The 26,300-nt window shown below is 54.5% G+C and overlaps 1 protein-coding gene across 1 annotated transcript; it reads right to left on the bottom strand.

Moving 5' to 3' along the window:
- Positions 1-5,355: 5,355 nt before the first annotated feature.
- scyl1 (SCY1-like, kinase-like 1) lies at positions 5,356-26,175 on the bottom strand (the record flags this gene model as incomplete). Its single annotated transcript, XM_038787328.1, is given in 12 exon segments — positions 5,356-6,147; positions 14,085-14,166; positions 15,847-15,930; positions 15,932-16,162; positions 17,861-17,994; positions 19,680-19,856; positions 20,464-20,539; positions 21,896-22,084; positions 22,298-22,453; positions 23,272-23,385; positions 25,112-25,219; positions 26,008-26,175. Coding segments are annotated over 12 exon segments (1,644 nt in total), but the record flags the coding sequence as incomplete, so codon positions are not given.
- Between the last annotated feature and the right edge of the window lie 125 nt (positions 26,176-26,300).

Here is a 26,300-nt window from a genome sequence, read left to right as displayed (position 1 = left end):
TCCTTTGCTGTGGGCCGTGTTATTTTTGAGAACATCCATTGGTTTTTGTTGGATGGGGCACAACTCAGTCTGATGTCCCCTGATACCCAGGTTAGGGACATCTGCTCTGGAGATAATCCTGTTATAGTCCATGTAGGTACCAAAGATATGGGTCAAACAATCTGCAAAGTTACAATCTCCTGGATTATCACATCAGCCCATGCAAATTGGGTACATACAATTTGAGAAATAACATGGTTCAAAGGGTGGGAGAAGTGGATTTTTGTTCATGGGGCAGTGGCATCAATATGGAGGAAGTGGTTGCAAACTGCATAACTAAGGAAGTAGAGAATGAAATGAAAATCACTTAGTCACAAGTAGGCTTCAATGAAGTTAGTGAAAAGCCCCTAGTTGCCACATTCCAGCACCTGTTCGGGGGATTGAACTGTGCTGCTGGCCTGCCTTTATTTAGCCATGTGTGTTAAACCAGCCCCTAAAGGGAGAGAAAAGGCAGCTATTTGGGTAATAGTGAAAGGAAGGCAGTGTACAAAAAGCAAAGTCAATGGTTATTAAATGCATGGTTACTCTGCACAGTAAAATAACAGCATAGGGTTAATGAGTACAATCTTGCAGCCATCAGAAACCTGGTTTACAGTGAGATCAAAAAAACTGGGAACTAAATATTCAAGATAGCAGGAGCATTCTTGAGTGAGATGGAATAAATATAAAAGCAAGAAATGTTGGATCAAATGACATAGAATCCTTAGTGGTAGAGGCAAGAAACTGGGGAGTAGGTAAGTCTACAGGCCCCGAATCAGTAGCTAATACTGTCTGATAGAGACTAAATCAGAAAGTAAAGGCAGTTAATCCTGGGTGACTGAGGAAGGATTTCGGGTGTAATTGGGACAGTTTTCTGGGACAATTATGTTGTGGAGCTGACCAGGGATCAGGCTATTTTGCACCTGGCAATGAAAGTTTGATTGAAAAAGCTCAGTGTAATAGATCTGTGACCATAACACGGTAGAATTTAGCATTCAATGTGTCAAAATCAACTGTTACACTTCAAGATGCCGAGATGCTGGGGAGGCAAGTCTTCCAACACCAGGTTAAAGTCCCAACAGGGTTACTTGCAATCACGAGCTTTCGGAGCATAGCTCCTCCTAGTGAATGATGGAGCTGCGCTCCGAAAGCTCGTGATGCTAAATAAATCTGTTGGACTTTAACCTGCTGCTACGCGTAAGAGTCCTAAAGGAATGAAGGTAGAGCTGATGAAGTGGTTAGGAAACGAGTTTAGCAGGAAAGACTTGATTACCAATAGCAGCATTTCTGAAAATGACGACAAAAACACATCTCCGTGTGGAAGGGCAGGATAGTATTAAACAAAGAAAAACAACGCACTTATGAGGGGACCAATTTTTTTCAATTAAGGGGCAATTTAGCATCACCAATTCACCTTGCCTGCACATCTTTGGGGGGTGAGACCCACACAGACGGACGGTGACCAGACGAGGGTCCTTGGCGCCACGAGGCAGTAGTGCTCGCTGCTGAAATTTGAATTCAATACAAATCTGGAATTAAAAATCTAATGACCATGAAACCACAGCTGATTACTGTAAAAACCCATCTGCTTCACGAATGGACTTTCGGGAAGCAAATCTGTTGTGATGACCTGGTCTGGCCTACATGGAACACCAAGACACTTGCAGCAAATTTATAGAATTTACAGTGCAGAAGGAGGCCATTCGGCCCATCGAGTGCACCGGCTCTTGGAAAGAGCACCCTACCCAAGGTCAACACCTCCACCCTATCCCCATAACCCCACCCAACACTAAGGGCAATTTTAGACACTAAGGGCAATTTATCATGGCCAATCCACCCAACCTGCACATCTTTGTGACTGGGAGAAAACCGGAGCACCCGGAGGAAACCCACACACACACGGGGAGGATGTGCAGACTCAGCACAGACAGTGACCCAAGCCGGAATCAAACCTGGGACCCTGCAGCTGTGAAGCGATTGTGCGATCCACAATGCTGTCGTGCTGCCCTGAAATGCCCCCCTCAAGGACAATTAATGCTGGCCCAGCCTGCGTCACCCACCCATGGACGAATAAAAATAAATTTAGTGGTCAGCTGGAGGATCGGGAAAAGTTTTAAAGACCAGAAAAGGAGGGGAGATGATAGACTCGGAGGGTAAACTAGTCAGTAATGTATAAAAAGGGAGAGGACAGTGTGTAGCATCGGCTCCCCTCAGAGAATGAGGCTGGGGAAATGATAATGGAGAACCAAGAAATGGCAGAGGAGTTAGAGGATGCAGATTCCAATGACTTTCCAGAGCAGAGGGTGAGGGGATAAATACAGTAACAATCACAAGGGAAAACAGTACTGGGGGGGGGGGGGAGGGAGAATAAACAGGGTGATAGACCCCATGACCTGATGGGTTGCATCCCAGAATATTTAAAGGAAGTAACTACAGAGATTCTGGAAATGCTCCAGAGGATTGGAAAACTGCCAATGGAACACCTTCATTTGAAAAAGGAGAGAAAAAGTAATTGGGCCAATTAGCTTAACGTCTGTCATTGGCTAGAGTCCATTATAAAGGATGCAAACCAAAGAGAAAATGCAGACAAAGGATCATCTGGACTCAAAACATTAGCTCTTCCCCTACAGATGCTGCCAAACCTGCTGAGATTTTCCTGCATTTTCTCTTTGGTTTCAGATTCCAGCATCCGCAGTAATTTGCTTTTATAAAGGACGCAATGGTGGAGCATTTAGAAATGCATAATAAAGGGTGCACAGTGGTTAGCATTGCTGCCTCACGGCACTGAGGACCTGGGTCACTGTCCATGTGGAGTTTGCACATTCTCCCCGTGTCTGCGTGAGTCAGAGTACAGGGTGGAGTGGTGCAGCGACAATAATCTCTCCCTCAACGTCAGTAAAACTAAAGAGCTGGTCATTGACTTCAGGAAACAAAGTACTGTGCACACCCCTGTCAGCATCAACGGGCTGGAGATGGTTAACTGTTTCAGTCCTGGTCCACCCACGTCGACGCTACAACCAAGAAAGCACAACAGCGCCTATACGCCCTCAGGAAATTCAGCATGTCCACATCGACTCTTAGCAACTTTAACACATGCACCAAAGAAAACATCCTATCTGGCTGCATCACAGCCTGGTATGGCAACAGCTCGGCCCATGGCCGCAAGAAATTAGTCGTGGACACAGCCCAGTCCATCATGCGAACCTGCCTCCCATCCATCGACTCATGTCTACACCTCCCGCTGCCGTGGCAAAGCGGGCAGCATAATCAGAGACCCCCTCCCACCCGGGTCATTCTCTCTTCCATCGGGCAGGAGATACAAAAGTCTGAGAACACGCACCAACAGATTCAAAAACAGCTTCCTCCCCGGCTGTTACCAGACTTCAGAATGACCCAATTACAGACTGAACGGAGCTCTCTTATGCACCTGCGCAAAACTACACCAGAGAAGGATTTGTGGGGGTCCACGTGCATAATTCACAAAAACCTAGCATGCGTGTTTAATCCTGGGGGGACTCGAGGATTGCAAATGTGACACCATTGTTTAAGAAAGGGGCAAAGGGTTGCCAGGAAACTAGCCCCATCAGCTTATCAATAGTGGGAAAACTGACGGAGACCATAATACAGGATAAGATATATATGTAGAGAAAATTCTAGACAGTCAACGTGGCTTTGTCAAAGGCACGTCATGTCTGACCAATTTACTTGAATTCTTTGACGAGGCAACACAGACCCAGGATGTAATACTGTGGATGTATATTTGGACTTTCAGAAAGCATTTGATACGGTGCCACATGGCAGGCTGGTTAGCAATTTAGGAATGTTTGGGATTGATGGGTCCTTGGCAGCATGGATTAGGAGTTGGCCGGAGGGTAGGTATAGATGGGCATTTCTCAGACTGGAAGACGAGTTGAAAGTGACGCTCCCCAGAGCCGTGGTGGGACCTTTGCTTTTTCTGACTTGGGTGTTGAGGGCAAAATTAGCAGATGATACGGAGCTAGGGAGAACAGCGAATTGTAAAGATGACGCTGGGCAGGGCAGCACGGTGGCCTAGTGGTTAGCACAACCGCCTCACGGCGCTGAGGTCCCAGGTTCGATCCTGGCTCTGGGTCACTGTCCGTGTGGAGTTTGCACATTCTCCCCGTGTCTGCGTGGGTTTCGCCCCCACAACCCAAAAATGTGCACATTAGGTGGATTGGCCACGCTAAATTGCCCCTTAATTGGAAAAAATAATTGGGTAATCTAAATTTTAAAAAAAAAGATGACGCTGGGCGACCTGAAAGACATTGACAAGTTGGCCAAACGGGCAGACACCTGGCAGGTGAACGTCAATGCGGAGAAATGCGAGGTGATGCATGTTGGTTGAAGAAACACGGGGAGACATTACAGTCCCATCAATGGAACAACTTTGAGGGGAGTCCAGGAGCAGAAGGACCTTGGGGTTCAAGTGCATCATTCACTGGCCAGGCAAGTTGAAACAGTTGTTAAGGCAGCTTACAGCATCCTTGGGTTTACAAATAAAGGCGTGAGAGTTTAAAAGCAAGGAGGTGATGCTGCACCTCGACAAATTCTCATGAGGAAAGATCGAGTAGGCTGGAGCCTCTACTCTTTGGGAGTTTAGAAGGATGAGGGACGGGCTTATTGAGACAGAGAGGATTCTGGGGGGGGGGGGGGGGGTTGCTGAGAAGATGTTTCCTCTTGTGGGGGAGTCTGGGACCAGAGGGCGCAATTTCCGAGTGCGGGGGTGGCCCCATTTCAGACAGAGATGAGGAGAAATTTCTTCTCTCAGATGGGAGTGAATCCGTGGAATTCTTTACCGCAGAGAGCTGTAGAGGCCGGGGCGTTGAGTACGTTCAAGGCTGAGAGAGAGAGATATTTAAATCGGTGAGGGAACCGAGGGTTACAGAGATGAGGCGGGAAAGTGGAGTCGAGGATTATCACAGCAGATCAGCCGTTGAATCAGACTCGATGGGCCGAATGGCCTCCTTCTGGTCCTCTGCCGTATGGCCTTCACACCGCATCTTCCCTCATTCAGCGACACTCTGTAGGAAGCATTCGCCCAAAGGTCTGACCACCTCTCTCAAGGTAAACACCCGGTACACCAAACGTAAAAAACATTCTCCTCCAAAACATCGGGAACAATCCCACATCTTAAAAGGTACCTTTAATTTAGACAGAGAGGGGGGGGGGGATAGAAAAAAAACACAGCCCCTCGCTGAACGATCGCGGACATCACGATGTATTCCCCCCTCGACTGTGCAGAGTCTTTCCCCACCTGGGCTGCCGGCGCCAGTCTTGTCCAACTGTACCCCTCAAAATTATACACAATGGCAGGCGTGGGTTTAAAATTTCAATGTAATATGACACAGTATGTACATCAATGTATTTCTCTGTTGCAGCAATTACATATCCACCCTCCCAACAGTGAAACACAGTAAATAAAAATGACAAACATTCCGCCCCCGTGAGCCTAGATTACTTTTGGTTGAACGACGCGGTTTGGAATTGCACGCCAATCTCACGACAAACGTTGGGCACAATCTCCGCCATTTTAAGGCCCCAGGGTTATTTCTTTCTCTTCGGGGGGGGGGGGGGGGGGGGGGGGTGGGGGGGGGGGGGGGGGAGCCAAGCGCGGTGCGGAAACCAGCCACCGCGGCGATACCACTCCGCCGTCGCAGCGCTGGGATGTCCCGAGTTCTCCTTCTCTGCCCCGAGCCCCTCTGTCCCCCGTGACATGGTGCAGGATTCCATTCCTGGTTGGGTAACTGGCGGGGGGGGGGGGGGGGGGGGGGGAAGCAAATCAACTCAAAGACGACTCGACAGAGAGAGAGAGAGAGAGAGAAAGAAAAAAAAAAAGCTTTGGAGTTTGGTGGAAAGTTTCTTTGCGACGTACCAACAGAAGATGTCGCCTTTTTCCCTAGGGGGAAGGGGCAGAATGATGACAGGATGTAGGCAATTGCTCGGTTGCGTGGAGGGCCTCAAGCGACCCACTGCAGTAGCTGCTTCAGTCAAATTTGCGGGCACCCAGTTTCAATGGTCCTTTGACAGCCCTCCTCTCTGCTCGCTTCGCCTCCATTTCTCTCTTGCGCTCCTCCCGTTTTTGCTTGGCGACATCCGATTTGCTTAACCCTGCAGAGAAAGGGTCAAATATGTCTCAAACCAACGGGCTGCAGAAAAACACTCCCCCAGTAGACTGGGTACGACTCCGCCTCGAGTCACCACGACCCCATCCTCGTCGCCACAACGCGCTGATGCTATCCCCTCCCAAATAGAGGGACGCAGAAACATTCCAGCATTAGACTCTGTCTGACTGAGCTTGGGCCTGGAACCTTATGATCTGCACGGTACTACAATGTAGTCCTACACTCTTAAAAATCATTCATGTGAAATGGGAATCTCTGGCCGGGCTAGCATTTAGCTACTGCCCCTCGAGGAGGTGGTGGGTGAGCCGCCATCTTGTACCCGCCGCAGTCCCCGTGAGGTGTAGGTACACCCACAGTGCTGTTAGGGAGGGAGTTCCAGGATTTTGACCCCAGCCACAGTGAAGGAACGGCCGATATATTTCCGAGTCGGGATGGGCGAGCGGCTCGGGGGGGGGGGGGGGGGGGGGGGGGGGGGGGGGGAGAGCTTGCAGGCGGGGGTGTTCCCCGTGTGGGGGATTCAGCAATGGTAATGCCATTGAATGTCAAGGGCCGATGGTTAGATTCTCTCTTGTAGGAGGTGGTCATTGCCTGGCACTTGTGTGGCGTGAATGTAACTTGCCCCTTGTCAGCCCCGAGCCTGGATATTGTCCAGGTCTTGCTGCATTTGGACATGGACTGCTTCAGTATCTGAGGAGTCGCGAATGGTGAACATTGTGCAGTCAACCGCAAACATCCCCACTTCTGACCGTATAATGGAAGGGAGGTCATTGATGAAGCAGCTGAAGATGGCTGGGGGGGGCTTCCGGTTGTGGCTATGTGGAGCTAAGCCGCACGTTCGGCAGCACCCGCCAGGCACGGACTTTTGGGCTCTTTTTAGGGCCCCCAGTGGTACTTGATCAACGGTTCCCAACGTGGGAAGGTGTTGGCAACGGATCCCCAGTGTTCTATGGTCTGGACCAGGAGAGGGGCCAGCAAAATAGCGGTGGCAGCACCTAGGAAAAAGCAGGGGAAGAAAAACAAGATGGCGGCCGGCGGAGGCCTCGAGGAATGGAGGCAGTGGGCGCAGGAGCAGCAGGAGACTCTCCAGCGATGCTTTCGGGAGCTCAAAGTGGAGCTGCTAGAATCGCTGAAGGCTACTACGGACAAGCTGCTGGAGACACAGACAGCCCAGGGGGTGGCAATCCGGGAGTTCCGACAACAAGCCTCCGAAAGAGAGGATGAGGCCGCGGCCCCTGCGGTAAAGGTGGAGATGCACGAGGCGCTCCATAAGAAGTGGCAGGAGCGGAGGAGATGGAGAACCGGTCGAGGCGGAAATTTGCGGATCGTGGGCCTCACGGAGGGGCTGGAGGGGTCAGACCTCGGGGCCTATGTGGTCGTCTTGCTGAACTCGCTGATGGGAGCTGGGTCCTTCCAGAGGCCCCTGGAGCTGGAGGGGACCCACAGAATACTGGCCAGGAGGCCCAAGCCGAATGAGCCGCCACGGGCAGTGCTGGTGCGGTTCCACCGGTTCGTTGACCGAGAGTGCGTGCTTAGGTGGGCCAAGAAGGAGCGGAGTAGCAAGTGGGAGAACACGGTGGTGCGGATCTACCAGGACTGGAGCGCGGAGGTGGCTAAGCGGAGGGCCAGGTACAACCGGACGAAGGTGGTGCTCCGCAGAAAGAGTGTGAAGTTTGGCATGTTACAGCCGGCGTGTTTGTGGGTCACCTACAAGGACCGGCACTTTTACTTTGAGCCCCCGGAGGAGGTGTGGGCCTTTGTGCAGGCCGAGAAGTTGGACTCTAACTGAGGGTCGGGGCGGGGGTTTGTATGTAACTGTGTACATTTTTGGTGGGGGGGGGGTCTCTGTTTTATGCTGGTTGTGTGTTGTTTCTAGGGCACGTGGGGCGCTGTCTTTTTGCGTGGGTTCGGTGGACGGGCTCGAGTCGGGCGGTAGACTTGGAGTGTGGGGAGCTGGTGGTGGGGGCCGACAAGGGGAGCTACCCTAGAGGCAGGGTCAGGCAGGGGGGAAGCGAGGGCTTTTCTTTTGTTTCCCACGCTGAGGGTTGATGGGGGCGTGGTCGGAGCCGAGAAGCGCGGGCTTTTTTCCCGCGCGAGCGGGAAGAGGAGGATCTGCTGATGGGCATGGGGGAGAAGTGGCCCCACGTTGGGAGGGGTTGGAGGTGTGGCGGGAGTCGCAGGGGTCAGCGGAAGTTAGCTGGCTCACGGGAGTGCTATGGAGGCAGTAACGCGGCTGGGAGGGGTCCTAGCCTTGGGGAGGGGACCAGGTTGCTGCTGAAATGGCCAGGAAGGAGCTGGAGGATGCAGGGGGGGCCGGGGTGGGGGTTTGCTGCCGTGGGGAACGGGCCGAGAGGGGGGGGCGCTGGGGTGGGCAGGGGAAGGGTTATGGCTAGTCGGCAGGGGAGGGGGGCAGGGTGCCCTCTGATCCGGCTGATAACTTGGAATGTGAGGGGACTGAATGGGCCGGTCAAACGGGCCCGGGTGTTTACACACCTGAAGGGGTTGAAGGCGGGCTTGGCTATGCTCCAGGAGACGCACCTGAAGGTGGCGGACCAGGTTAGACTGAAGAAGGGCTGGGTAGGCCAGGTGTTTCATTCAGGGCTGGATGCAAAGAATTGGGGGGGTGGGGATGGCGATCCTGGTGGGAAAGAGGGTGTCGTTTGAGGCGTCAGAGGTGGTGGCTGAGTGGCGGGAGGTATGTGATGGTGAGCGGCAAGCTGCAGGGGGAGCGGGTGGTGCTGGTGAATGTCTATGCCCCAAACTGGGACGATGCGGGTTTTATGCGGCGCATGTTGGGCCGCATTCCGGATCTGGAGACGGGGGGGGGGGGGGGGGGGGGGCTGATATGGGGGGGGGGGGGGGAGAGAGGAACTTTAATACAGTGCTGGATCCCCCATTGGATCGATCGATGTCCAGGACGGGCAGGAGGCCTGCAGCGGCTAAGGTGTTGAGGGGGTTTATGGACCAGATGGAGGGGTGGATCCTTGGAGATTCGCGAGGCCGAGGGCCAGGGAGTATTTATTTTTCTCCCACGTGCATAAAGCCTATTCCCGGATCGATTTTTTTGTCCTGAGCAGGGGGCTGATTTCGAGGGTGGAGGATGCCGAGTATTCGGCCATAGTCATTTCGGATCATGCCCCGCACTGGGTAGACCTTGGGCTGGGGGAGGAGAGGGACCAGCGACCGCTCTGGCGCCTGGAGGTGGGGCTGCTGGCGGATGAGGAGGTGGGCGGGCGGGTTCGGGGGTGTATCAAGAGGTACTTAGAGGCCAATGATAATGGGGAGGTCCGAGGTGGGGACGGTTTGGGAGGCGTTGAAGGCGGTGATTAGAGGGGAGTTGATTTCCATCCGAACCCATAGGGAGAGGTGGGAGCAGAGGGAGAGGGAGAGATTGGTAGGGGAGATGGTGAGGGTGGACAGGAGATACGCGGAGACTCCGGAGGAGGGATTGCTGGGGGAGCGGCGTAATCTTCAGGCCAAGTTCGACTTACTGACCACCAGAAAGGCGGAAGCTCAGTGGAGGAAGGCACAGGGAGTGGTGTACGAATACGGGGAGAAGGCGAGGAGGATGCTGGCGCATCAGCTTCGTAAGCGGGACGCGGCCAGGGAGATTGGTGGGGTGAAGGATAGGGGAGGGAATGTGGTGCGGAGGGGGTAGACGTGGGGTCTTTAGGGACTTTTATGGGGAATTGTACCGGTCTGAACCCCCGGTGGGGAGGGAAATGGGGCGCTTTTTGGACAGGCTGAGGTTGCCGAAGGTGGAGGAGGGGCAGGTGGAGGGACTGGGGGCACCGATTGAGCTGGAGGAGCTGGTTACTGGGATAGGCATCATGCAGTCGGGGAAGGCGCCGGGGCCGGATGGGTTTCCGGCCGAATTTTATAAAATGTACGCAGACCTGCTGGGCCCCCTGTTGGTTAGTACCTTTAATGAGGCAAGGGAGGGGGTGCTTTGCCCCCGACTATGTCACGGGCGCCGATTTCCTTGATCCTTAAACGGGACAAGGACCCCCTGCAGTGTGGATCATAGAGGCCGATCTCACTGTTAAATGTGGATGCCAAGCTGTTGGCGAAGATCTTGGCCACAAGGATAGAGGACTGTGTGCCGGGGGTCATTCATGAGGACCAGACGGGGTTTGTGAAGGGACGGCAGCTGAACACTAATATACGTAGGCTTCTGAATGTTATAATGAGGGACCTGTTTGTAGATGGGAGGTTTGCGAGCCTGGGTAAGTTAGAGGGGAAGTTTGGGCTCCCCCTGGGGACCATGTTTATGTACATGCAGGTTAGGGCGTTTGCCAGGCAGCAAGTGGAGGGGTTCCCTCTGTTGCCCCCACGTGGGGTATGGGACAGGGTGCTCTCGGGGGTGTGGGTCGGAGGGGGGAGGATTTCGGACATATACCGGGTAATGCAGGAGGTAGACGAGGCCTCGGTGGAGGAACTGAAGGGTAAATGGGAAGAGGAGCTGGGTGAGGAGATTGAGGGGGGGACGTGGGCGGATGCCCTGGAAAGAGTGAATTCCTCCTTGCATGTGTGGAGTCTGCACGTCCTCCCCGTGTGTGCGTGGGTTTCCTCCGGGTGCTCCGGTTTCCTCCCACAGTCCAAAGATGTGCGGGTTAGGTGGATTGGCTGTGCTAAATTGCCCGCAGTGTCCTAAAATGTAAGGTTAAGGGGGGGGGGGGGGGGGGGGGGGGTTGTTGGGTTACGGGTATAGGGTGGATACGTGGGTTTGAGTAGGGTGATCATGGCTCGGCACAACATTGAGGGCCGAAGGGCCTGTTCTGTGCTGTACTGTTCTATGTTCTTGTGCGAGGCTTAGCCTCATACAGCTCAAAGTGCTACATAGGGCCCACATGACCGGGACGCGGATGAGCAGGTTCTTTGGGGTCGAAGACAGGTGTGCTAGGTGCTCGGGGAGCCCAGTGAACCATGCCCATATGTTCTAGGCATGCCCAGCGCTGGGGGTACTTTGGAAGTGGGTAGCAAACACTGTGTCGAGGGTGGTAGGATCCAGGGTCGAGCCAGGCTGGGGGCTCGCGATATTTGGGGTTGCAGTGGAGCCGGGAGAGCAGGAGGCGAAAGAGGCCGGTGTGTTGGCCTTTGCGTCCCTAGTAGCCCGGCGAAGGATCTTGCTCCAATGGAAGGATGCGAGGCCCCCAAGCGTGGAGGCCTGGATCAATGACATGGCGGGATTCATTCAGCTGGAGAGGGTGAAATTCACCGAGGGGATCAGTGCAGGGTTTTATAGGCGGTGGCAGCTTTTCCTTGACTTCCTGGCAGAACGGTAGGGGGGTTTTGGGGTTTTTTTTCTCTTTCTTTTTTTGTTTGTTAATACTGTTTTCTTGTTGATATTTTCTGTTTTTGATATTTTGTGAAAATCTCAAAAAAATTATTTTAAAAAAAAAGATGGCGGGGGGGGGGGGGGGGGGGGGGGGGGAACATCGGGAATATGTTACCCACGGGATACTCTGACAGCAGGCTGCAAATTTTAATCGCAGCAACTGACGGTGCTACCGATTGCCATATGCTCTGGCGTTTGAAGGAATATCAGTTAGGGCAGCACGGTGGCCTAGTGGTTAGCACAACCGCCTCACGGCGCCGAGGACCCAGGTTATTGTCCGTGCGGAGTCTGCACATTCTCCCCAGGTCTACAACCCAAAAAGTATCAGGGTAGGTGGATTGGCCACGCTAAATCGCCCCTTAATTGGGGAAAAAAAAAAGAATTGGGTACTCTAAATTTATTAAAAAGAATCTCAGTTAACAAAAAAAATAAGCTCCTCAAGTCGGTATACCATTCAAATATACGATATACATAGAACATAGAACAGTACAGCACAGCACAGAACAGGCCCTTCAGCCCTCGATGTTGTGCCGAGCAATGATCACCCCACTTAAACCCACGTAACCCGTATACCCGTAACCCAACAATCCCCCCGTTAACCTTACACTACGGGCAATTTAGCATGGCCAATCCACCTAACCTGCACATCTTTGGACTGTGGGAGGAAACCGGAGCACCCGGAGGAAACCCACGCACACACGGGGAGGACGTGCAGACTCCACACAGACAGTGACCCAGCCGGGAATCGAACCTGGGACCCTGGAGCTGTGAAGCATTGATGCTAACCACCATGCTACCGTGAGGCCCCTACATTAAAAAAAATTGGATTTATCAATTATATTTCACAATATCGGACACCAATGACCACGAGCAAAAATAGAAATGAAAGTAAAAATCGCTTATTGTCACAAGTTGGCTTCAAATTAAGTTACTGTGAAAAGCCCCTAGTCGCCACATTCTGGCACCTGTTCGAGGAGGCTGGTACCTGAGGAGGAATAGTACCAGTGAAATAGTGAAAACCTTCAGGGGAGGTAGCAGAGAAACAGGTTGGGGAGCCTTTCGTCAGTACTTCCCATCACAGTCCAATATCTGATCGAAGCACAGACCCCACCCGGATTCGAGACGGACCGCCCACCTCAGGCCTGAGCCCGTTAGGGATTTAGCATTTCAACGAGACCGTGTCTCGCTCTTCTCAAATCCAGGGAATGTGGACCGAGTCCACTTAACCTCTCCCCAGGGGGACGTCAATCAACTGAGCGAAGGGGCTTCACCGCATTCCCGCACCTTTGGTTTTCATCGGATCCATCATCGCGGTCAATAAATCCTTAGGCCAGGTCATGGTTGGACCATTCCCAGGTCACGCTGCCTAATTGACCGGCAAAGGCCTCACTACTTGGAGGGGGCGGAAGGCTGGGCCGCTGGCAAGATTGGCAGCTTCGCGGCAGTTTCAAGCAGTAACCTAGCTTCTCCTACACCCACACCACCACACCTTGGTTGCGGAGATGAGGCGGTGGGGGGCGAACAGCGTGGAGCTCGAGGACAGGGAGGGAGAACGGGACCAGGTTTCATTTAGTAACCCCGGGTCTCCTGTCGGTTTTGGGAGGTGGGGGTCGGGAGAGAAGAGATGCTGGAGTAGCTAATCTCACAACATCATAGAATCCCGACAGTGCAGAAAGAGGCCATTCGGCCCATCGGGTCTCCACCGACCCTCCAAAAGAGCACCCTCCCCATCCCATCTCCGTACCCTAACCTGCACATCTTTGGACACTAAGGGGCAATTTAGCACGGCCAATCCACCTAACCTGCACATCTTTGGACACTAAGGGGCAATTTAGCACGGCCAATCCACCTAACCTGCCCATCTTTGGACACTAAGGGGCAATTTAGCACGGCCAATCCACCTAACCTGCACATCTTTGGACACTAAGGGACAATTTAGCACGGCCAATCCACCTAACCTGCACATCTTTGGACACTAAGGGACAATTTAGCACGGCCAATCCACCGAACCTGCATTTCCGGTTTCCTCCCTGTCCCGAAAGACGTGTTTGTTGGGTGAATTGGACATTCTGAATTCTCCCTCTGTGACCCGAACAGGCGCCGGAATGTGGCGACGAGGGGATTTTTCACAGTAACTTCATTGCAGTGTTAATGTAAGCCGACTTCAGACACTAATAAAGATTATTATTAATTTGTCATGACCAATCCACCTAACCTGCACATCTTTGGACTGTGGGAGGAAACCGGGGCACTCAGCGGAAACCCACGCAGACACGGGGGAGGATCGTGGAGACTCGAGACCACAGACAGTGACCCGGAATCGAACCCGGATCCCTGGCGCCTGTGAGGCAGCGGTGCCAACCACCACGCCTCCCATTCTCCGGATCTGGGTCGGAAAAGTCAACCTTGTCCAGCTGCCCTGGTTTCTCGAGCCTGGGAACGCTCGCAAGTGGAGTGTTCTGGGAACGGGATGTTCCGCACCCACGCGATTCTCAAACACGGCGTCCAACGGCGGGCAGACAACAAGGGCTCAAGCCTCGCGTCAAAGTCAGCCTGGCAACCTGGCGGCACTGCCCCCACTCACTGACCTGGTTGTGCTTCCACCGACTCCCAGTTATCCTCCGTGTCCCAGCCGGTGGTGGCGTCCGTACTCCACGTGTCTTCGCTTTTCTAGGGAGGAAGTCAACACGCGATTAACAAAGCCATCCCGCATCGTGTTGCCTCTTTCGACACGCAGCGCCATTCCATTAAACTGGGGAGGGGGGGGGTTTACACGAGGTGGTTTTGAGGAACCGGTTGTAACGCAGCGAACACGGCAGCCAGATCCCATCAACAGTGAATGTCTGAAAGACTCAGAAGTACCACCAGTTGACATTGAACAAAGAACAAGGATCAGTACAGCACAGGAACAGGCCCTTCGGCCCTCCCAGCCTGCGCCGATCATGCCGCCCGTCTGAACTAAAACGGTTTACATGCCCAGAGTCCGTATCCCTCTATTCCCATCCTATTCATGCAATTGACAAGATGCCCCTTAAACGTCACTATCATCCCTGCTTCCACCACCTCCTCCGGCAGCGAGTTCCAGGCACCCACTACCCTCTGTGTAAAAAACCTTCCCTCACACATGTCCTCTAAACCTTGCCCCTCACAACTTGATGGGGACAGTGTAGAGGGAGCTTTACTCTGTATCTAACCCCGTGCTGTACCTGTCCTGGGAGTGTTTGATGGGGACAGTGTAGAGGGAGCTTTACTCTGTATCTAACCCCGTGCTGTACCTGTCCTGGGAGTGTTTGATGGGGACGGTGTAGAGGGAGCTTTACTCTGTATCTAACCCCGTGCTGTACCTGTCCTGGGATAGTTTGATGGGGGCAGTGTAGAGGGAGCTTTACTCTGTATCTAACCCCGTGCTGTACCTGTCCTGGGATAGTTTGATGGGGAACACTGTAGAGGGAGCTTTACTCTGTATCTAACCCCGTGCTGTGCCTGTCCTGGGAGTGTTTGATGGGGACAGAGTAGAGGGAGCTTTACTCTGTATTTAACCCCGTGCTGTACCTGTCCTGGGAGTGTTTGATGGGGACAGTATAGAGGGAGCTTTACTCTGTATCTAACCCCGTGCTGTCCCTGTCCTGAGAGTGTTTGATGGGGACAGTGTAGAGGGAGCTTTACTCTGTATCTAACCCCGTGCTGTACCTGTCCTGGGAGTGTTTGATGGGGACAGTGTAGAGGGAGCTTTACTCTGTATCTAACCCCGTGCTGTACCTGTCCTGGGAGTGTTTGATGGGGACAGTGTAGAGGGAGCTTTACTCTGTATCTAACCCCGTGCTGTCCCTGTCCTGGGAGTGTTTGATGGGGACAGTGTAGAGGGAGCTTTACTCTGTATCTAACCCCGTGCTGTCCCTGTCCTGGGAGTGTTTGATGGGGACAGTGTAGAGGGAGCTTTACTCTGTATCTAACCCCGTGCTGTACCTGCCCCGGGAGTGTTTGATGGAGACAGTGTAGAGGGAGCTTTACTCTGTATCTAACCCGTGCTGTACCTGTCCTGGGAGTGTTTGATGGGGACCGTGTAGAGGGAGCTTTACTCTGTATCTAACCCCGTGCTGTACCTGTCCTGGGAGTGTTTGATGGGGGCAGTGTAGAGGGAGCTTTACTCTGTATCTAACCCCGTGCTGTACCTGTCCTGGGAGTGTTTTATGGGGACAGTGTAGAGGGAGCTTTACTCTGTATCTAACCCCGTGCTGTCCCTGTCCTGGGAGTGTTTTATGGGGACAGTGTAGAGGGAGCTTTACTCTGTATCTAACCCCGTGCTGCACCTGCCCCGGGAGTGTTTGATGGACAGCGTACTACATTTACCTGGGTTACAGCAGGTGCCTGAATGACCGTGGCAAAGAAGTCCTCCTGTCTGCCCGCGCCGCTCGTGCTATCCCAGTTGTATTCACTTGCGAACCGCACATCCGGCCCCACTGACTGAAGCTTTGACGGTCAGCGTCTTGGTCTGACTTGGTACGAGCTCGTCGACCCATTCCGAGTTCCAGCTGTCATCTCCGGAGGGGGTCGGAACGGCAGCCGCTTTCTGCTTGGGCTGCCAGCTCTCCTCCAGGCCCCAGCCTTCACCGTCCCACTCCGAAGCTGCGGGGCTCGGCACCTTGCTGCCAGCCGTGGAGAGGTTCTGAAAGCGGGGAGGAGGATTAAAAAACCGTCCTGCTTGCGGGCGGCGTGCAATCAACCGGAGCCGGTGGCGGTGCCCCAGGACTGATAATCCAGTGAACCCTGAGCAAGATCTGGGGACCCGGTTTGAATTCAATTCGACGATTGACCTCATTTCCAGGACGACGATCGATTGCCATAAAAAAGGAAATCTGGTTCACTAGCGCCCCCTTTAGGGGAAAGGGGGAAATCTGCCGTCCTTACCCCGATCTGGCCTACACGTGACTCCAGTCCCTCCCACACGCACACACAGCAATGCGGCCGACTCAGTTCGGGGGGGGGGGGGCAATTAGGAGGGGCAATAACTGCTCCCACATGTGCTCAATAAAACAAAAAAAGGCCGTCACTCGCTCTCTCCAGCCACAGAGCATAGCGACTGCCACACGAGTAACGCCAGAGGGGACACAGATTGGCGGGAATCGGTAAAACAGAGTCTTGTCCTTCCAGACCTAGCCCAATTCAGAGATGGATAGTAGGTGATGAATGTAGGAATTTTTCTACATCTTGCATGATGTGTCTGTTGCCATAATGTTACTAAAATAACTTGGGTTAAGATATACAGAAGGGTCTGCTGTGATTAAGGGGTTAACAGTGGGAGGGGCTGGGCCTATATTTTAGTTTCGTTTTCAGCCCTGCCCCGTGTCGGTTATTTTTTTAAGTTTCGTTTTCAGCCCTGCCCCATGTCTGGTATTTTTTAAAGTTTCGTTTTCAGCCCTGCCCCATGCCTGTTATTCTTTAGTTTCCTTTTCAGCCCTGCCCCGTGTCTGTTATATTTTTTAGTTTCGTTTTCAGCCCTGCCCCATGCCTGTTATTCTATAGTTTCCTTTTCAGCCCTGCCCCGCGTCTGTTATTTTTTTAGTTTCGTTTTCAGCCCTGCCCCGTGCCTGTTTTTTTGAGTTTCATTTTTCGAATTCTGCCCTGGTTTCTGAGGAAAGGGGGAGTGTTTCAGTCCCAAGGACCTGGTGAATAAATCTGTCAGCCGCTTAGTGTTAACTTTATTTTTCTTTATAAATTCAGAGCAACCAATTTTTTTTTCTCCCAATTAAGGGGCAATTTAACGTGGCCAATCCACCTAACCGGTACATCTTTGGGTTGTGGGGGGGGGGTGAAACCCACGCAGACACGTGGAGAATGCGCAAACTCCACACGGACAGTGACACAGGGCTGGAATCAAACCCGGGTCCTCAGCGCTGTGAGGCAGCAGTGCTAACCACTGCGCCGCCCCGAGTGCTAACTTTATTAATAAGTGGCATTTGACCAGTGTGTGGGGTTTGCTTAGTTGAGATTTCAGAAGTAGATGGGGAAGCGAGTTAATGAGGTCAATCCTGTGTTAATAATAAAGTTTGTTTTAATTTAAAGATCCCATGTTGTCCGTGGAATCACTCCTGGAACGAAGTATCCCTTTCTCCTCTTCCGCCCGCACATTCCCCCAGGGAACACCCCCATGCACTGGGCCCGCTTCTTGCCCCCTGAAAAGAAAGGTTATGCGGGGTCATGGGATGGGGCCAAACGGCCTCCGTCTGCACTGTAGGGATTCTATGATTCCGTTTTACAAATGGAAAAGTTGGGGTCTGGTCCGGTTGCCGAATATAAATTGGGGTGTAGGTATCATAACAGCCATTGGTTCCCTTCTGCCCCAATAGCACTTCCTTCCCCTCACCTCCACATGGGTACGCACCTCCAGGCTGCCCCAGTCGTCGTCGTCCCACCTTTCTGCCACTTCTTCCGTATCCGCTGGCTTTTCCGTGGGCGCCGGCGTGACAGGTGTGGCTGCTGGGACGTGTTTCTCATCTGCTAATTCAAGATTACATACAGTACAGCCGGTTACAAAGGTATTGGCAGCTCGGTGACAGACCAGCCAGCACAACATGTCCACAGAGGCCCCTCTCCCATACATCAATATACCCCTCTCTCTCCCATGTGCTCCTCCCCACCCCCTTAAATTATCGACACGATCCACATTCTCACCCACTCCCTGTTGGAGTGAGTCCCACATTCTCCCCCCACTCCCTGTGGGAGCGAGTCCCACATTCTCACCCACTCCCCTGTGGGAGCGAGTCCCACATTCTCCCCCACTCCCGTGGGAGCGAGTCCCACATTCTCCCCACTCCCGTGGGAGCGAGTCCCACATTCTCCCCACTCCCAGTGGGAGCGACTCCCACATTCTCCCCCCACTCCCCGTGGGAGCGAGTCCCACATTCTCCCCCACTCCCCGTGGGAGCGACTCCCACATTCTCCCCCACTCCCCGTGGGAGCGAGTCCCACATTCTCCCCCACTCCCCGTGGAGCGAGTCCCACATTCTCCCCCACTCCCAGTGGGAGCGACTCCCACATTCTCCCCCACTCCCCGTGGGAGCGAGTCCCACATTCTCCCCCCACTCCCTGTGGGAGCGAGTCCCACATTCTCCCCCACTCCCTGTGGGAGAAGTCCCACATTCTCCCCCACTCCCTGTGGGAGCGAGTCCCACATTCTCCCCAACACCCCTGTGGGAGCGAGTCCCACATTCTCCCCCACGCCCAGTGGGAGCGAGTTCCACATTCTCCCCCACTCCCCGTGGGGGCGAGTCCCACATTCTCCCCCACTCCCCGTGGGGGCGAGTCCCACATTTTCCCCCACTCCCCGTGGGAGCCAGACCCACATTCTCCCCCACTCCCTGTGGGAGCGACTCCCACATTCTCCCCCACTCCCCGTGGGAGCGAGTCCCACATTCTCCCCCACTCCCCGTGGGAGCGAGTCCCACATTCTCCCCCACTCCCAGTGGGAGCGACTCCCACATTCTCCCCACTCCCCGTGGGAGCGAGTCCCACATTCTCCCCCACTCCCTGTGGGAGAAGTCCCACATTCTCCCCCACTCCCTGTGGGAGCGAGTCCCACATTCTCCCCACTCCCTGTGGGAGCGAGTCCCACATTCTCCCCCACTCCCCGTGGGAGCCAGTCCCACATTCTCCCGACTCTCAGGGTGAAGCAGGACCTCCTGAATTACCCATTGGATTTATTTGTCATCACCTGAACTTAACGGACCTTGCCCTGAAGTTTAAACATCTCGACATCCATCCCATCAAACCCTTCCATTAAAATCCTAAAGGCACCATCAGCTCAGTACTCATTTCCAGGGAAAGGTCTTCAAAGTATGATGAATTTTTCCTGACGGGTTGAATTGCTCTTTGCTTAGTGAAGCTTTTTTCTCCTACCTTCTTGCGTCTGTATGAGTTTCTCTAACACGGAGGCAGAATTTAGGTGAGTTTGCCTGTGTGTGTGTGTGTGTGTGTGTGTGTGAGTGAGTGCGCAGGGGCAGGCACATGAGAGATTGAGGGTGTGTGTGTCACTGAGGGTGCATGCCAATCTGCGCATGCACCAAAGTGCGCGTGCGACCCCGCGCATTCCCCACCCCGCACGCGCATGTGTATATAAAACGGTTGAACAAAGTCAAACACAGTCAGCAAGGCATTGTGGGAAAGAGAGTCAGAAAGCAGCGAACCTTCTCTCGTTTCTGGGGTGACTCCAGGGGCCGGCGCTGCAGCGGGCTGCCCTCCTGCCACTGGGCTCCCTCGGATGAACTTCGACGTGAGGGTGGAGACTCCGGTGACGGCCCAGCCGGCCCAGCCGCCAGCCAGGGCGGCCGCGGGACTCGTCGAAGCAGAGTTGACGTCCCTCTCTGCGGAACAAGAACAACGCGTGATTAGTCGAGGCAGCTGCTGCCCGCAAAGATCCAGGTGCGAGGTCAGCAGTAAGCGATCAATTGATAGATGTATGGTTCCTGTGGAGTGGAGGATGGGTGGAGTTCGAAGTTGCCTCTCCCACAAGTGCAGTGCTCTCTTGGTACTGCGCGACAAGCTGGGAGGGGTCTTAAGTCCACATGACCTGGGAGTCAGAGGTCAGAGGGCTAGCCAGAGAACAGCCGAATGGAACTAGGGCCTTGCCCGAGGCTGGCCCTCTGCTCCCTCGGCTGCAATAGTCGGGGACAGTGGGGGTGGGGTCAATTATGTCGAGGATGTCCGGCCCACTTGTACCCAAGTGCTGAGAGACCTCCTCAAAGATGGCCCGGGCAACGTCATTGCCCCCCGCCCCGGATACGGCCAAGATTGGGGAGGGGGGGGGAAAAAAATCAGAAAAAAACAGGCTGCTCCGGTACTGACGGGAAGCGCGAGTGTGTGGGCGGGGCCACCGGAGAAATCAGGACACAAACGGCCTCGGCGCCGCTCTCTGTCCCCTACGACGCCTCTTCCCTCAAACCTCCCCGAGCCGGCCGCGTTTCGACTTACCGACATCCGGGAGTTTGGACGGATCCTCCGACACCATCTCCAGCTTCGTCAGGAAACTCCGCACCGCTTTAAAGGCCTGAGAGAGAGTGGGGGTGGAGACAGGAAGACACGGGTGAGGGCGGAGGAGGAGGAAAGCGCGGAACGACGTCAGTGACCGTATCTGTCCCCCCCCACCATCCCTCCATCCATCATCTCCCCCCCACCCCCCATCTCAAATTCACGTGGGTCACCCTGCTTCACTGCAATGCTCACTTTTCACTCTCCCGGTTGTCCGCCTCCCCCTTTGGGAACGGTCGGTGATTTGGGCGTTTCGCAGGTTATTGGTAAATACGACGTTGTGCGACTCACAAACCATCCGTTTCCCGCCTCTGCCTCCTCACTTTTGCTGTGCCCCCCCCCCCCCCCCCCCCCCCCCCGGCTGCTATTTATAGTTGCAAGACCTCCTACCCTTCAGACGGGGCGTCCTAGCCATTGTGGCTCAATTTGTACTCTTGGTTCGTCCAGCGATGGTGCCAGAAACAGCCCCTCCCAGATCTCCAACAGGAAACGCTAGCGCGCAAGCAAGGCGAGAGCAGACTGCGTTCCACTGCCCTGGGCAGCTAGTCCTACTCAGATACCTCACTAAGATTCCCACCCAACCCCGCCGTGAACCATTTTGCACAGATACGGATATCAGTCCCCGTATTACAGACCTAAGGAATACAACCCCGGCTCCATTAATCAGCAAGATCCTGACTTGATCTTCTGCCTTGACTTCACTTTCTCGCTCTGTTATCCGAATTCCTCCCCCCCCACCGCCCCCCCGTGAGCAGAAGATCGCTCAATCTCGAACAAGCTCAGCCTGAGCATCCACAGCCCTCCGGGGTGGAGAATTCCAATGATTTACCACGCTCAGCGACAGATTTTCTCCTCATCAGAGTCCCAAAATGGCTGACTCCTTCCCTGAGTGAAGAAATATCTCATCTCGGTCCCCAAAATGGCCGCCACCTACCGAGTGAGGAAATTTCTCCTCATCCCGGTCCCAAAATGGCCAACTCCTTCCCCAAGTGAAGAAATTGCTCCTCATCCCGGTCCCAAAATGGCCGACTCCTTCCCCGAGTGAAGAAATTTCGCCTCCTCTCGGTCCCAAAATGGCCGCCTCCTACTGAGTGAGGAAACTTCTCCTCATCTCGGTCCTCAAAATGGCCGCCCTTTCCCCGAGTGAAGAAATTTCTCCTCATCTCGGTCCCCAAAATGGCCGACTCCTTCCCTGAGCGAAGAAATTTCACCTCATCCTGAGATTGTGAGCTTTCCCCCCCCCCCCGCAAACTCTCGATAACAGGAGCGACAGCCACTCGGCAATTTTATAACCTTCCAACGAGATCATATTCTCATCCATCAAACTCCAGAGGGTATAAACGGCAGCCTCTCAGAGCCGATTCATCCCACCTACCTGATCTCGGACGTTCTTTTCAGGATCCGCGGTCAGGGGACACAGCACCTGAAGGATTTTATAGGCGCAGTCGGCGACCGAATAGTAATTGTGGGTGGCAGCAAAACCCAGGACACCTGCGGCCCTGGAAGGAGCAAACGGATCCTTCGTCGCTCGGGAGAAGGCGGAGATGAGAACGCGGTGCCGGGTCTGCAAGGAGTGAGAGAGAAACTGTCATCGGAGACTGCGGCCGGACGGGTCAATGTTAAAGCCTGCAGCAGATGGGTTAACCGGCGTGGGGAATGCTTACAAATACTAACCACACTCAATATCCTTACAAATACCGACACGCTCGGAATGGAGACAGCTCCTGTGGCAGAAGCCGGCAGAGGACAGACCAGACGCAGGAAGCGCAGGACTTACGTTGGCGTTGAGATAGGAGGAGATCTTTCCCAGGCAGACCGTGGTGTTGCAGCGAATCGGGCCCTGATCATCCTTGGCCTGCAGCCGCGCAAAGTGCTTCATCAGCTCGACATTCAGGTTGCCGTCGCTGAGCTTTGGAGCGAGGAGCAGCATCGACTAGAATCGAAAAGCACGAAGTTCAGCAAGGTGGGCTTGGGGGGGGCGGGGGCGGGTTCGAACCCCAATCTCCCGGAGCTCAGCCTGCGACCGAGGCCGACGCAGCGGTGCACCACCCAGACTTGCAACTATCCTCCGCTGGTCAAAATCCTGGACCCCCCCCCCCCCCCCGCCCCCCCCTAACGGTACGGTGGGGTGTTACCCTAGCCAGCGACGCCCATAGCCCACTGTAGGCCTGAGGACTTGCAGCCACAACATTTTGCTGTGAGGTCTTAATGTTTAAAGTTATTTCGTATCGGACCACACTGATCAGCTACGATCATGTATTGATTAATTAATCAATAATAAATCGGCAAGGCGGGATTTTCCAGACCTTGTTTCCCGCCCCCAATCCCTCTCCCAGAAGCTGTGCTTTGTTTCGAACCCAGTGAGACTCCCAAGGGGCTCTCGTGCCCCTCCCTACACCGTTATGGGACAAAGACTCACGTGTGGCACTGAATTCAGATACTGGGATCACAGACCCGATGACGGTTGGTCATTTTCTAAACGGGAAATGCCCCCCCCCCCCCAGTTGCACCGATTCCCCATGAGCCTCTTGCGGCAAGCGGCCACAGTGACCGGCCAGCCCTCGGTGAGAGGCCCGAGCTTTACAAAGCCCACATCTCGGCCAGCTGGTCGATCATCTCCCCCCACAGCCCCGGAGTATAGATGACAGGCCGCCCGCCGCTGAGCGCGATTCCGGGTTTCCGATGCCAGTTCGCTCCCCGCCACCATTCCGACCCCGATCCTTCGCCGAACTGGCCCCCCCCGGCACTAACCTTCACAGTTTGCTCCCTGATGGCAGGGTTGGTGTCCAGGAAGCCTTGGACGACATGGGGGAAGATCTGGGCGTTCACCGTCGCTTCGTTCAGGTACTCGATGAACTGCTCCATCTGAAACAACAGGGTGCGAATCTGTTAACTCGCCGCCGCTCGTGGGATCGCGCTGTGCATGCGAAGAGGCTGCCACCGCCCAATGAGTAGTCGCCACTGTCCCAGATGACCATAGGCTGCTTTCCCCTTTGAGCGGGGGGGGGGGGGGGGGGGGGGGGCTGACTGGTGGCACTTTAACTAGAGGTCACTACACCTCAGGCCAGTGGCCTTTGCCAATAGGGCTGCACAGTGGCTAGCTCTGCTGTCTCAAAGCGCCAGGGACCCGGGTTTGATTCCGGCCTCGGGTGACTGTCTGTGCGGAGTCTGCACGTTCTCACCCCCCCCCCCCGGTGTGCATTACCACCGGGTGCTCCAGTTTCCTCCCACAGTCCAAAGATGTGCAGGTTAGGTGGATTGGCCGTGCTAAATTGCCCCTTAGTGTCCAAAGATGTGCAGGTTAGGTGGACTGGCCGTGCTAAACTGTCCCTTCATGTCCGAAGGCCAGGTGGGGTTACGGGGATAAAGTGGGGCCGTGGGTGGGTAGGACACTCTCGGTGGGGCGGTACAGACTCGACAGGGCCAAATGGCCTCCTTCGGCAGTGCAGGGGTTCTATTCTTCCTCGGTTCTGTTATAGCTCCGGCCGGTACAGGGAATTGAAGCCACGCTGTTGGGCCTCTCTCTGCATCACGAACCGGCCGTCCAGCCAACTTACCTCATCCCGGCCCCAAGCCCACCGTCCTCCTTCAACCCACCACTCATTAAAGAAAGCACATGTAGGCCAGACCGGGGTAAGGACGGCAGATTTCCCCCTTAAACGACAGTCACAAGGGTTTCACAGTCACCGTTAGACATTTTATTAAAAACTTGCAGATTTTATCGAGTCCCAATTTTACCATCTGTCCAGGAGGGATTCGAACCGCCCCCCCCCCCCCCCCCAGAGAGTTACCCAGGATCTTAGTCCAGTGACAACGTCACGACACCTCCCCATAAACGGTAAGACTGATCCCATTGTATTTGGGAAGGGGATTGAGGGCTAGGGAGATTGGAGTTGAGGGGGCAGGTCAGCTGCGATGCAACACGCGAGCTGGGACAGGTTGGACGGGCCGAATGGCCTCCCGCTCTGTCCCTACACTCCCAGATTCCAGCCAGGCTGGACGGTAAAAGATCACTGGGCTCTGCAAACATTGGTGGCTCTGATTCTGTGAGACGCCGGTCAGCGACTGGACTGGACGGCGACTTTGGGACATCTTCAGGCACCGGAGGAGAATGAGGCCCCCCCTGTTCCTCTGCTCCCCTCAGTTGTCGCGTCGAGCCTGTATTGTCCGCCCTCGTTCTGCCTTCCAAAATAAATCTTAACAAACGATTTGTTTATTTTGCGCGCAGTCGAAACCATTCCGTTGGGCACAGCGACGCCGAAAGGCTCACTACCCCCCCCCCCCCTCGAACCAGCAGGTAGTCCCAAAGGCACATCGCGAGGTGGGCGCAGCGGCAAACAAACGAAACGCCCTTGCGATGTTGGGGCAGAGGGCCGAGAGCTTGGCCAAGGCGGGCGGAGAGAGTCGGAGAGGTTTAGGATGGGAACCCCGGAGAGTTGGGTCGCCCGAGGCCAGCCCCCTCCCCCAATACCGCCCCCTGCGGGAAGCTGCAGGAGAGCAGGGATTGCGGAGGGCCTGGGAAGGTACACAGCCATTGGCAGAGTGGCGGATCTGGGCTGGCGCATTCTGAAAGAGACGCGGAATCACAGACCTGCTGAAGGAGGCGGATCCTCATTGCTCTATCTGTCGAAGAGAACATTTTGACCACAACGGGGATAATTTTCTGCTGGTATTCCTCCGTGCTGAGGAATTTTCCCACCTGTGGAGAAAGAACCGAGACTTTAACTTGTTTTCCTTTCTCTTCATGGACGCCCCCCCCCCAGTGTTGGGCAGCGCAGTGGTTAGCACTGGTTCCTCACGGCGCCAGGGACCCGGGTTTGATTACAGCTCGGGCCACTGTCTGTGTGGAGTCTGCACGTTCTCCCCCCCTGTCTGCGTGGGTTTCCTCCGGGTGCTCCGGTTTCCTCCCACAGTCCAAAGATGTGCAGGTTAGGGTGGATTAGCCGTGCTAAATTGCCCCTTAGTGACCAAAGATGTGCAGGTTAGGGTGGATTGGCCGTGATAAATTGCCCTTAGTGTCCAAAGATGTGCAGGTTAGGTGGATTAGTCGTACTAAATTGCCCCTTAGTGTCCAAAGATGTGCAGGTTAGGGTGGATTAGCCGTGCTAAATTGCCCCTTAGTGTCCAAAGATGTGCAGGTTAGGTGGATTGGCCGTGCTAAATTGCCCCTTAGTGTCCAAAGATGTGCAGGTTAGGGGGTTTGGCCGTGCTGGATTGCCCCTTAGTGTCCAATGGTGTGCAGGTTAGGTGGGGTTGCGGAGATAGGGTGGGGTCAGTGGGCCCAGGTAGGATGCCTTTTCAATGCTTTTTCAGAGGGTCGGTGCAGACACGATGGGCTTAACGGCCTCCTTCTGCACTGTAGGAGTCCGATAGTGTTACGGCACATGTTCCCTGCACTAGAGCTATCGGTGACATCGTAGTTGGCAAGGGGTCACGCAGGACAGCTCCAGAGAGCTGGCACACCGACTTGCCGGCGCCCGGGCGTACTTTAAAGAGTGGAGTGAGGATGACGGCTCCCGCATTGCCGAACTCGAACGCTGTCAGCAGCTGCGGCAGGATCTTGTGCTTGCAAAAATTCTCCGGGAAGGTGTCCAGCTGAGAACTCAGCTCCAGGAAAAAGTTCTGACGCTCCACTGGCTCTTTGATCTGCAGATGTGAGGGGAGAGAGGGGGAGGGAAGGGGGAGAGAGAGGGAGGGAAAGGGGGAGAGAGAGGGAGGGAAGGGGGAGAGAGAGGGAGGGAAGGGGGAGAGAGAGGGGAGGGAATGGGGGAAGAGAGGGA

Source organism: Scyliorhinus canicula, chromosome 31, assembly GCF_902713615.1.
Source record: "Scyliorhinus canicula chromosome 31, sScyCan1.1, whole genome shotgun sequence".
Lineage (NCBI taxonomy): Eukaryota > Metazoa > Chordata > Chondrichthyes > Carcharhiniformes > Scyliorhinidae > Scyliorhinus > Scyliorhinus canicula.
Note: the sequence above shows the minus strand (reverse complement) of the source record. Positions and strands in the feature narration are given on the sequence as shown.